General features: G+C 62.5%; 1 protein-coding gene across 18 annotated transcripts; it reads left to right on the plus strand.

The window, feature by feature from the left end:
- Positions 1 to 175: 175 nt before the first annotated feature.
- On the plus strand, positions 176 to 11,461 carry MFAP2 (microfibril associated protein 2). Of its 18 annotated transcripts, XM_068916338.1 has the most exons (12): positions 908 to 1,120; positions 1,234 to 1,387; positions 1,596 to 1,725; positions 2,369 to 2,538; positions 6,207 to 6,305; positions 7,071 to 7,157; positions 7,688 to 7,714; positions 7,845 to 7,931; positions 8,054 to 8,095; positions 8,607 to 8,694; positions 8,863 to 8,936; positions 9,207 to 9,698. In XM_068916338.1, the coding sequence occupies exons 5-12, from the start codon at positions 6,269 to 6,271 to the stop codon at positions 9,308 to 9,310; spliced, it is 546 nt and encodes a 181-aa protein (XP_068772439.1). In that variant the 5' UTR covers positions 908 to 1,120; positions 1,234 to 1,387; positions 1,596 to 1,725; positions 2,369 to 2,538; positions 6,207 to 6,268; the 3' UTR covers positions 9,311 to 9,698. The 18 variants fall into 18 exon arrangements, with proteins under 18 accessions (XP_068772429.1, XP_068772430.1, XP_068772426.1 ...); XM_068916325.1 differs by lacking the exons at positions 1,234 to 1,387; positions 1,596 to 1,725 and adding an exon at positions 504 to 790 and having other exon boundaries at positions 7,068 to 7,157; positions 9,207 to 11,461; XM_068916326.1 differs by lacking the exons at positions 1,234 to 1,387; positions 1,596 to 1,725 and adding an exon at positions 504 to 790 and having other exon boundaries at positions 981 to 1,120; positions 7,068 to 7,157; positions 9,207 to 11,461.
- The last annotated feature ends 40 nt before the right edge of the window (positions 11,462 to 11,501 follow it).

The following is an 11,501-nucleotide window of genomic DNA, read 5'->3' on the forward strand; positions in this document are numbered from 1 at the left end:
TGGGTATCAGGTGGAGCAGGAGAGCAGAGGGTAGGTAACCCCCGGACTGTTTCTTTGACCCATATTTTAGCCCAGATGCAGGATCCGACCCTTTGCCCCTGGATTTTTCTGCAGCAAAGCCAGTAGATGGGGATGTAACGTTTGGAAACGTGAAGGGCCCAGGCCCCGGAGGAATGTGCTTTCGGAGTGGTGGTGCCCCGCAGGTGGGAGCAAACGTGAAAGGCAAAGCGGAGAGTTGGCAGGAGGCGCCCATTTTGGCGGCGGAGAGGAGGGGGATTTGGCCATCTCCAAGCACAGCTTTGGGTTCAGAGGTTGGTATTTGTGTGGACTCGCGTGGCCTCAGCCCACAGCAGGGCACAGGGACTCGGGAAGCCTAAACCCCTGGAAGGGCTAGCGGTGCCTCTGCCCTCCTGGAGGTAGGGATTAGATCAGGAAATGAGGCACAAGCAGAGGTAAGAGGTTTCCTGAAATCCCAGCCAGGGCTGGAGTTATTAAATCAGGTTTCCTGGGCAAAAAAAAAAAAAAAAAAAAAAAACCTCAGATTTTTGCCTTAGCTTGGCAGATTTGAAAGCACAGGGAGGCTAAAAACGCGTCGCGGCCACAGAAAAACCCCTCAAACCCACACACGCTAGCATCTGTGTCGTGTAACATTGCTAAAATCCCCTGTCATTGCTAGCGTGCTTTTCAGCTCCAGCCACGGGACGCGTTGGCATCGACCGGATGCTGAGGCTCTGCATCGCCCTGCAACGCGGATGCAGGGTTTGAAACCGCGAGCGTCGCTCGAGACGAGGTACCGACCCCCAGATCAACCTGCCGGGGCAGGAGAGCCGCCGGGCTCCCCGCGCAGCGCTTGCGGCCCTTGCCAGTCTCGCTGGGTGACTTTTCTTCCCCGCTCTTAAATCCCCAGCGCTTTGCTTCCTGCAAAAATCATATTTAATTATTTATAAGCAAGTGCCTGACCCTTTTGTTTGCCTGAGGAGGTTCTGAGTGAGCCTGGCTAGTCCCAAGGGCAGAAAAAAGTGAGAAGCGACTCGGAGTTGGTTCCTCCGTGCGAGGGCTGGCTGCTGCCCGCAATGTTTGACCTGGATCAAGGGACCCGTTTGTGCCTCGGTTTCCCTCCGTAAGTGTTTTGCTTGGCTGGTACTGCCGGCCTGTCCCTGGGGTTAACGACCTCGGGAGGTTTCTAAGGGCGCAAAGCACGCTTAATTATTAACAGCCGGCCTCTGTCCTTAGCGATAGGTTAATACAGAGCTGGGGACGAGGACGGTGCGAGTTAGGGGATGCAGGAGCGTTACGGGAGTAGCTAATAGATATATCTGGAGCTGCGGTTTTAGCGGTTTTTCTCTGGGCCTCCCCATCCTAAGAAACTCCTTGCTACCTCCCGAGGGTGAGTAAACCCCAGGGACGGCACCGCTTGGGTGCAAATAGGTGCAGGGAACCTGCTCCCAGAGCCACCTCCGCCGCGGCTCTCCCTGGCTCGGGCGGCCGGTTCGCGGGCTTTGGAGATGGCCGGGCGGGTTTTTCCCCTTCTCCCCCCCCATCTTGGCAGATGAGGGGTTTGCAAGCTGGGACGACTTATCCCAAATTTTTCCCAGGCGGCGGCAGCCCCGAAGGCGGCCGGCGGGTTCGCAAAGAGCGGAAGAGCTCTGCTCGCCGGGGGCTATAACGCGAGCCCGAGGGATCGGGGTTGCCGCCTCCGTCCAAACCCGCGGGCAGCCCAAAGAGGTAGGAGGGCGTCCCGCGTCCCGCTGAGCCCCACCAGACAGCCGGCCAGCGCCGGGGGAAAGAGGGCCCCACGGTCAGCGGTTTGGTGCGCCAGCGCCGGTCCTTGCAGCGGCCGGCCGCCCCTCGCCTCGTGCCGAAATCCCTTTTCTGGGATTTTTTTTTTTTTTTTTTTTGTCCCGCGGTCCAGCCTGCCTGAATCCCCCCGAATCCACCCAAATCCCCCCGCAGCATCCCCGCTGTGGCCGCCTCGTCCACAGGGCCAGGCTCTCTTGGCTTGGCCCTGGCCCCCCCGCCGGAAGGAGGACCCGCGTTTCTGTGAGGTTTATCTGGGTTTCCCCGGCCTCCCGCTGCAGAGCGGAGCCGCTCAGGCCCGGCATCGATGCACGCCTCTTGTCCGTTCGTGTCGCTCTCCGGCAGCCCGAGGTGGAAATCGCCCCGCGTGCAGCCCGCGCGCTAGGTGCTGCACGGAGCCCGCGAGGTCATCCTGGCTGCTCGCTCGGGCCACCGCCGCCTGTCGATTTCAACTCGGGCGGCTGAAAAACCCCAGCGCTTCTCAAACCGTTGCGTCGACGGGTGCTTATTAATTCCCCCCCCCCCCGCACTTCTCCTCAAATCATTATTTGTTTTCCTCCCTCGGCTGCAGCTTTTTAGGGAGAGGAGGAGGAAGGGGAAGGATCAGGTGTAGCATTAGGACCCAGCGGAGCCCCCATGCTGGAGGTAGGAGCTCCTCGCTCATTTTGGAGCTTTTGGGAGCAGACGGAAGAGCCCACGGCGTCGGGAAAGGACGGGAGCAGCACGCAGCACCCACGGCGGGTAAGGACCCGCCGCCCGCCTCGGCCGCGAGTGGCAGGGCTGGAAACCTCCCGGCCGGCCGACGGCCCCGAAACCCCATCTTTTGGGACGGGAGGCTCGGGGTGCCGCACATCGCCCTCGGCGGGCTCCCCGCGCCGCGGTTTCTTTGCAGGCTTAGAAACTGCATCCGTCGGCGCCGGGGGCTGCGAGCGCGGGGAAAGGTGAGGTCTCGAGAGCCCTTTTCCAGCCCTTTGGGCAAGCGGGAAGAGAAGTTGTGTTAGATGGGGGGGCTGAAAAGGAAGGGCCGCAGAGACGTGCCGGGGGCACCCCATCTTTTTAAACTTTCCAGCCTGACAGCTGTTACAATAGATAACTGCCGCTGACATAACTCTAAAAATACCTTAATGTCCGAAGGAAGCGGTAATTTTTTTTCCTCCCCCCGCTCCTGGAAGCAGACTGTGCAAAAGGGAGATTTTTAATGTTTCTGTCTTCACCCCCCCCCCCCGAGGACGAAGGTGGGGGGGGACCCCAGTGAGCGGGTGGCGTTGAAGGAGGGAGAGAGAAATGAAGCAAACTTCAGGGAGTTTTACCTTTGGTCGGTGGCCAGAAAATTTGAATCCTTTCATATTCCCTTTGTTCTCGCTCTCTCTGGCAACCGGAGAGCTTTTTTAAAAAAAAAAAAAAGGAGCGAGCTGGGGGAAGGGGGAAGGATTTAGGAAGGTGGGGTTTAGCAGAATGAAAGAGCGAGACTGTGGTGTTCTTTCTTTGGGATTGATTGTTCCCAGATGTGTATTGCAAAAACATCTGGTTTCTTGGAGCCTCCAGACCCCTGCGTGGAGCGGAGCAGACGCTGCTCCAGGAGCGGGAGGAAGACGAGGGCTGGTTTGGGGGCTGATTTGGGGAGGGGGGGGGTGAGCCTCGCTCCTCCGGCCGCCGTCCCTCTCGCCGGAGCCCGTGGCAAAAAAAAATTGCAGTTTGGGCTCAACTTTGAGTTTTTGGCGCGGCGAGTTTGGCATCGCGTCGTGGGGGAAGACGTGGTGGCCGCCCCGGTGCCCCGGCCAAACCCCGCGAGCTGTCGGCTCGGTCACTTCGGTGATATTCCCAACGGGGGCCAGGGAGGGAAAGATGCCCCTTGGGCTCGGGCATGCAGAGGGAGTTGGCTTTTCATGGGAAGTTAGACCTCTAAACAGGCGGTGGGAGCTCCCGTGGCCTCGGCGGGCTGCTGCGAGGCAAGCCGGGGGCCAGCAGGGCAGGTTAATGCCGTCCCCTCCCGGCCGCGTGCTCGGGAGAGCCGGAGCGAGGGCACCCGCGGAGGAACGCGTCTCGCGACGGCTCCGGAGGCCGCGTTTCTCTTGCCCCGAGCCGTCCCGGGCAGGTCCAGCTGGAAACCGGCGCTCGGGCTCGATGAAACCTGCCCAGACCCCTGCCAAGCAGCTGCAAAGATGTCGCTCATCCTCAGATAATCCCTTTTTATCCTAGGAGACGTTTAGCCCTGGTTAAACCTGCGTCCAGTGCTCGCTTGGCCACGGAAAGCGAGATGGCGCAGGGCTGCGGGGAGCTGGGACCCAGGTCCCTCCACAACACCGGCGTGGGTTGGCCGCCAGGCTCGCCGCTTGGAGCCACCAAACCCTGCCGTGGGCCGCGCTTGGTTACCTGTCTCTGGACCAGGCTCCCTGGCTCTCCGAGAACCAGGGAAAGCCCAAAATTCATCCTGTACAGGATGCTGAGTGTGCAACATCTCCGGTACCCATGGATAGAGGAGGACGTGGTCCCTAGGAGTTGCTGTGCTTTGGTGATGGCGCGGGACATGGTCCCTAGGAGATGCTACACTTTGGTGATGGTCTCTAGGAGTTGCTGTGTTTTTGTGATGGTGCAGGACGTGGTCTCTAGGAGATGCTACGCTTTGGTCATGGTGCGGGATGTGGTCCCTAGGAGTTGCTGTGCTTTCATGGTGGTGCGGGACATGGTCCTTAGGAGTTGCTGCGCTTTGGTGCAGGACATGGTCTCTAGGAGATGTTGTGCTTTGGTGGTGCAGGATGCAGTCCTTAGGAAATGCCTTGCTTTGGTGATGGTGCAGGACGTGGTCCCATTGGCCCTATCTTCCTCAATATGGTCTTAAAAACAGCAAGGACCGGGCTCCAGGCCACGATCCCGTCCTTGGGTGCTGCCCCAGCCTTTCCGCAAGGCCGGTGGCGGATGGCTGCGTGCCCGCGAGCTTCACGGCAAAAGGCGCCCGCATCAGCCCGAGCATGGCGGCGGGGCCGAGGTACACAGGAGCGTGGCTCGCCTCTGGCCGTGCCTCGGTTTCCCCGGTGCTGCCACGGACCCTGCCAGGGCTCCCCATCCAGCACGGGCCGGAAAGGGCTACGTGCTTTATCCGAGGCGGGCAAACACGTTTGGTCCGATTTCAAAGCTGCTTTGAGCAGACGGATTTGAATCCTATTGGGGGGGGGGTGTGTGTATATATATATATTTTTTTTTTTTTTTTTTCTTTTTCCCCTCTCCCCCGAGCCTGGCTTCGGATGGCGCCCGGCGGGGAGGTGGGGAAGGGGCGAGGTTTCCCGCGGCCTGCCAGCCCGCGCCGGGGGAAGGAAGGGGCCCGTCTCGGTCTGCGCGCCGGCACAGACGGCCCTGTCTCCCCGCCAGGCAAAGCAGACGCTTAACATGCAAATCGCTGCTTGGAAAGCGCCGGGGCCTTCGAGAGCAACGAACGCAGCGGCGCTGCCAAACCCCGGCGCCTCCGTGAACTCGCGAGCTAATTCCGGAGGCTCCCGAGCTGGGAGCTTGCTTGCAAGGGTTTTGTTTTTTTTTCGGTTGGTTTGGGGGTTTGGGGAGCCCTGCAAACCCCCCCCGCTTCCCTGCCGGCCACAGCGGGGGCCCCCGGCCCCATGCACGGGGCAATGGGTCAGCCCGGGTGAAAACGAGCCTTTTTCCTTTTTTTTCCCTCCCTTTTTCCCCGAAGAACGAAGCACGCTGGATGCTCGGGGCAAAGCAGCGAGCTTTGCCGCCTCGCTGCAAGGCTCGGGCAGGCGAGGAGGCCAAAAAAGCAAGGGGTGGTGGGTGGGGGAAGCGTTTGAAGAAAACGATGGGGCGAAATCGCAAAGGGCAGTTGCCTCCTCTTGGGAGGCACGGCGCTGCGCTCGAGGGAGGCTCTTGCAAAGAGCCGCCGGGCGCGTTTGGCCGTGGGATTTTCCGGCCCGTTTCGGTAGGATGCCGCGACCTCGGCGCGTGCGAGCCGCTGGGTTTGGCCAAGCGCGGCCTCGCACGTGGGTTTTGGAGCGCCTCGGCCTGGAAAAGGCTTTTTTCTTTCCTTTTTCTTTCTTTCTTTTTCCCCTCCGCCCGAGGGTTTCCCTGTGCGCCTGCCCGGAGATTTGTTTCGGGCCGAGCTGTTGCTGGCGATGCCCCGAGGACCGGGGCTCGCCTGCGTTCGCCTCGAGCGGCCTCCGGGGCAAGGCAGCCCAGCCCGCCGCCTTGCTCCATCCCAGCATCCGGGGCTCTTCCGCCGTTCCTCTCCGAACGGGCCCCTGCCACTGGTGTCACGAGTAAGGTGGCTCCTCAGCGCCCCGCGGACACCCGTCTGCGCCCAGCGCCTGCTGTCTCCCAGCGTTTTGCAAGCTGCTTCCCTCGCCGGGGCCGGGGGCTTAGCCTGACCCCGCTAACCCCTGCGCATCTTCCTCTCCCTCGCGCAGACCGCTCCGCGCTCATCCAGCTACCTCCCGGCCGGCCCCGCGCCCCCGTCGCTGCCGTGACCATGAGAGCAGCGCGTCTTTTCCTGCTGTGTCTGCCAGGTCAGTGCCCCGCGCCGAGCCCCCGCCGCGGGTTTTCGGCTGCCTGGCGAGGCGGGGGGGCGGCCCGTGGGCTGGCCCGTGCACGCGCCCCGCGTTCTCCTGCAAAAGGAGAGGGCTCCTCCAGCCCCGGCAGCTCGTTTTGCCCCACAGCTCGCCCGAAACGCCAGCGCCCGCTTGCATCGGGCCGGTTTGGGGCCGGGATGGGCTATAGCAAAGGGTCTGGCGCGGAGCGAGTCGTTTGCACGCGTTGCGGGGTGGGGGGGGAGCAAAGCGGCCGTGCGGGGTGGCGCGGAGGCGGCCCCGCTTCCCGAAAAGCCATTTAGCAAACCGCCCCCCCCCCGGGGGGCTGGCAAAGGCCCCGACGAAAACGAGCGGGAGAGTCAACACGCCCGGGAACCCGGAGCCAGGAAAACTGCAGGCGAAAACAGCTCCGCGCAACAGGGCGAGCAAGCAGATGGAAAACATTACCCGGCGGGGCCGGAGCCGGGGGCCGGCGGGGCGCGAGGGGGCAGCGTCGGGGGGAGCGGACAGACGAGTCTTCCCCCCCCACCTCGGCGGTGATTTGCTCGCGGCCTCCCGCAAGGATGCGGCGGGCTGGGCGGGATGCTCCGCGCTTCGGGGCGACGGCAGCCGGAGGCAGGGCTGAGCCCCGTCCCTCCTCGGCGCCCACCGGCACCGAAGCCCGGGGGTCCCGCCGGCCGCCCCCGTCCCCCAAAGGCGGCTTTGCGCAGCGCCCTTCGCCTGCTCCCCGTGTTTCCCCAGCAGCGCTCCTGGCCCAGGGACAGTACAGCAGGTTCGAAGGCATCACCTACCCCGAGCCGGTGCAGTATTCCCAGTACGACCAGCAATCAGGTCAGAGCGCCTCGAGCCGGCGGAGGCTTCGCCCGTCTCTCCTGCTGCTTTTGCCTCTTTTTTTTTTTTTTTTCTTTTTTTGGCCTTTTCTACCCAGCCTTGATGCCCTGCGGCCCAAGCGGGATGCTCTTTGCTCCGTCCCTCCCGTCCCATCTCATCCTGTCCGGTCCCGTCCCATCCTGTCCGGTCCCGTCCCGTCCTATCCCATCCGTGCCTTGAACTTCCAGCCTCCTGCCGCCCTCGCTCTTTCCCAAACGCTTCCCATTTCTCCTCCTGCCCCGCTGCTCGAGCTTCGGACCTCCGAGAAGCGCCTCTCCCTTCTCCATCCCTTGCGTTGGCGATTTTTGTTGGCAGCTGGGTGGAATTTAAACCCCTTGGGGGAGGCCGCGGAGGGCGGCGCGGAGGGCTGCCTGGCCCCGGGGGGGCTCGCCTGTTTTCCCCAGCAAAGCGGTTCCCGGGACTCGCTCGCGCGGCTGCCCCCGTGCCCGGCCCTCTCCCAACCAGCCTCTCCTCTGTTTTGTTCCCCGTAGAAATTCAAGATTACTACGACTATCACGGTAAGCGCTCCGTCGGGGCGAGCCGGGGCGGCCCGCGCCGCCGGCTTTGCCCCCGGGAAAGGATGCAAAAAGCAGGGTTTGGGGGAGCGGGGGGTGGGACGGGCGCCAGCGCCGCGGCCGTGCCTTGCAGATGTGACCCCGCGCGCCCCCGAGGAGCAGTTTCGGTACCAGTCGCAGCAGCAATCCCAGCAGGAGGTCGTGCCGGCACCCACCCCAGGTGAGCGGCGGCAGCCCGGGCCTCCCGGCGGGGAGCGAAAGGGAAAAATAAATAAAAATAAAAAAGCAAGGGGGTTTGGCAGCATCCCCTCGGGCGCCTCCCCGACTTTGCTCTCCCCGCAGCTGCCGTCCCCGAGACGGAGCCCACGGAGCCGGGACCGCTGGGTGAGTGCCGACCTCGCTCGCTCCCTTTCGGGGCGGGGGGGAGCTCGGGGCCGGGCTTTGGGCGCCAGGGGCCGGCCCAGCTCTGCGGAGCGCCGCGGCTCGCCGGTTTTCGGAGGGCTGCCCGCCCCGGCCAGCCGCCCGCACGGGTTTGGGCTGCTCCCCGCCGCTGCCGTCCAAGGCAAACACGGCGCGGCCGCTCGCACGCACCCGCCTTGACAGAAGGAGGGGGGAAAAAGAAAAAAGGGAAAAATCGCATCACTTTCCCCGTTTAACCGTTGCACGAAGCACCTGGGCTGCGGCCGCGGCCAGGCAGGGCTGGCAGCGCTCCGGCTCCGGCTCCGGCCGCCCTCTCCCCGGGGGCCGGAGGATTTTCCCGGCGGCGGAGGCAGCCAGCGCTGCGGCTTGGCGGCGGAGGGGGGGAAAAAAAAAATCACCGCTAATGCTCCAGGGATTGGGATCTTCCCCAGCCCGGGTGCAAAACCTGCAGCGCTGACGCCCGCTCTCGTTGCAGACTGCCGGGAGGAGCAGTACCCCTGCACCAGGCTCTACTCGGTCCACAAGCCCTGCAAGCAGTGCCTGAACGAGATCTGCTTTTACAGGTAAGCGCGGCGGCCCGGGAGCGTTGCCCCATCCCCAGCTCGCTCCCACGCTGGCCTTCGGCGCCCCCGTTTCCAGCCGCCGCCTTGCGGGAGCCGGGGTAGGGGGGAACCCGCTCTCGCCGGGGCTTTTTGGGGTGTAAACTCGCTGCCTTTGCTGCCCGCCGCCAGCCTCCGCCGGGTTTACGTGATCAACAAGGAGATCTGCGTCCGCACCGTGTGCGCCCACGAAGAGCTGCTGCGAGGTAAGCGCCCGCCGCGGGGGAAGCGGCGTTTCCCATGGGTTCCCCCCCCCAACCAAAGAGAAAACACCCATCCCCTTGCAAAAGAAAAAGGGGCACCCGGCCTCCGCGTGGGGTTTTCTTGAGCCGATGGCAGCGTTTAGGAGATGTCCTGCAGCCCGGCGCCGTGTCCCCCCCACCCCGGACCGCCGCGGTCGGTCCCCGGGGCCGGGGGGGAGCCGGCGGCCGCGGCGCTTTTAGCCCTGACGGGGTTTCGTCGCTTGCCGCCCGCAGCCGACCTGTGCCGCGACAAGTTCTCCAAGTGCGGGGTGATGGCCACCAGCGGGCTCTGCCAGACCGTGGTCGCCTCCTGCGCCCGCAGCTGCGGCGGCTGCTGAGCTCCAGGGGCGGGGGGGGAAAAACCCGAAACGACGACCAAAAACCAAAAAAAAAAAAAAAAAAAAGAAGAAAAAAACCCCCCCCACCACCACCCTTCGCCGGCCCGGCAGGTCGACGGCTGGCATCGCCTTCCTCCTCCTCCTCTTCCTCACCGTGGTGCTAACGAACCAGTGCATGAAACAGCATAAAGGTCCAATTTTTTTTTTTTTGTTTTTGGTGCACATACACTATAAGGCGGGGGTGGGCGGGTTGATTATTTTTAATTAACGGTTGTTATTATATTTGTGAAGGGGGCGGGGGGGGGAGGCTGAGCCGGCGCAGCCCCGGCCCGCCTCCCCCCGCCCCGGCCCCCTTTTCTACGTAGAGTATCCAAGAGAAAAGCGTAAGGGTCGCCCCGGCTCCCGGCTCCTTTCTTTCCCGCGCGGGGCGGACGAGACCTGCGCCCGCGAGGCTGGCAGGATTTTGGGGCGGGGGGGAGGCACTTTTTGGGATGGGGGCATTGAAATGCTAGCAAAGCACATACGCCCTATCCTAATTCTGGGGCACCAGCCTGGGCCTTGCGCGACTTGATCAAGGCCGGAGCGTTAGCTCTGCGCGGCTGCCAGCTCCGCTCCGACTTTATTCCCAGGAAAGGGCAGCGTTTAGGCGGTTAATTTGGGGCAATTGTTGACTTCGCCTGGTAGTTTTATTTTTTGCCACCCTGTTTTCTATCATCTCCTGCATTTGGTTTCGGGGTTCTTTCCGCCCCCCCCCCCTTCTCTGTGCTGGGTATTCAGCCCCCCCCCCCCCCTTTTTAATTTTCACTAAACAGGCTCTACCCAAGGGCAGCGTGAGCGCACCGTCTGCTTTTGCCAAAGAGCGTTTTATTTTCACCCCCCCCCCCCCCCAAACCTGGGGCAGGTGGTTCAGTGAACAGAAAAAGCTCGCAGGAAAAAGCAGCTGGTGCAGTTACCCCCTCCCCAGAGAGTTTGTTTAGTGAAAAACCGGGCAAAAAAAGTAAAATACTCTTAGCACCCCCCCCACCCCAACCCCCTTAGTGTGTCGTAAGCCCAGATGCTGCGTTACACTCAGCACTGCTCTTGGCGCATCTTTAGTAACGAGGCACTTAGTTAACGATGCTCTTGGCGCATCTGTAGTAACAAGGCACTTCTAGTTTAATGATGCTCTTGGTGCATCTTTAGGACCCGGAGGAGCTGGCAGGATGGTCCACGCACGCGCGGGGGGACGGCCGAGGTGGCGGGGGCATTTCCCGGCGGGTTTTTCTCGCACCCGGCGGGGGCGTCGGGCTCCGGCGTGGCCTCGGGGCGAGCCGCAAACCTGAGACGCTGGTGGGGGGAAAGAGCGTTATTCGGGAATAAATCCCTCTTTGCTTCGTCCCCCGGGACGGGACGCGGAGGATGGACCGTGCCCAGGGACGAAGCCCCCCCGCGGCGTGGCCGTACCTGGCTCGGGGACGCTGGCGCCGCCGTCCTCGGCCGGGCGCTGCTCCGCGGAGCCGGCTCACGGGTGAGAAACAGGCGGGAGCAGCGCGGCGAGTCCGGGCTGCCCCCTAGCACCACGCGAGGCCGGAGAAACTCGGCCGCCAAAAATAACAGTATTTACAAAAAAAAAAAAAAAAGAGCCCTCCCCATCCTGCCTGCTTGCTGCAAACTGCAGGGAGTTTTGGTTAGAAAGAGAAGGGGGGGGGGTTAAAAATAGTAATAGGGAGCGGCTGCCTCGCTGGGGCAGCTCGGAGAGCATCCGGGGGACGACGCGGCCCCCATGCTCCCGCGGGTTGCAACTGGGAACATTAAAAAAGTAGTATTTCCAAACCTCTTGTTAAAAAATTGCAGTAGAAAAACTAAAAAAAAAAAAAAAAAGATTACCTCAGCCAGGCCCCTGCCTGTATCCAAAAAAATATGTTAGTGTTGTCTTCTCGTCAGTTAAGTGCTTCCCCCCCCCCCCCCAAAAAAAAAAAGCCAGAGGGAAAGGGAACGGCAAGAAAAGTAAGTTTGGCTCTGCTTGTGCAGGACAGGGACCAGCCCCCCCCTTTCCCACACACAGAGTTTTTCATTTAGAAACATCGGTTGGCGCTGGCTGGGGGGGCAGCGAGAGACGCCAGCACGGGGAGAGCCTCGCCGGGGATGACTCACCCGTGCGATGAGTTTCGCCGGTCTCTGCTATAGCCGAGATGGGGTTGGGGGGGGGGGG

This window comes from Struthio camelus, chromosome 21, assembly GCF_040807025.1.
Source record: "Struthio camelus isolate bStrCam1 chromosome 21, bStrCam1.hap1, whole genome shotgun sequence".
Lineage (NCBI taxonomy): Eukaryota > Metazoa > Chordata > Aves > Struthioniformes > Struthionidae > Struthio > Struthio camelus.

Bases quoted from the DNA above. Each gene is read 5' to 3' on its own strand.
- MFAP2 (XM_068916325.1), top strand. From the start codon at position 1,074: ATGTTTGACCTGGATCAAGGGACCCGTTTGTGCCTCGGTTTCCCTCC. The intron at 6,306-7,067 runs GTCAGTGCCCCG...GTGTTTCCCCAG, and splicing joins TTTCCTGCTGTGTCTGCCAG to CAGCGCTCCTGGCCCAGGGA. The intron at 8,695-8,862 runs GTAAGCGCGGCG...GCCCGCCGCCAG, and splicing joins AACGAGATCTGCTTTTACAG to CCTCCGCCGGGTTTACGTGA.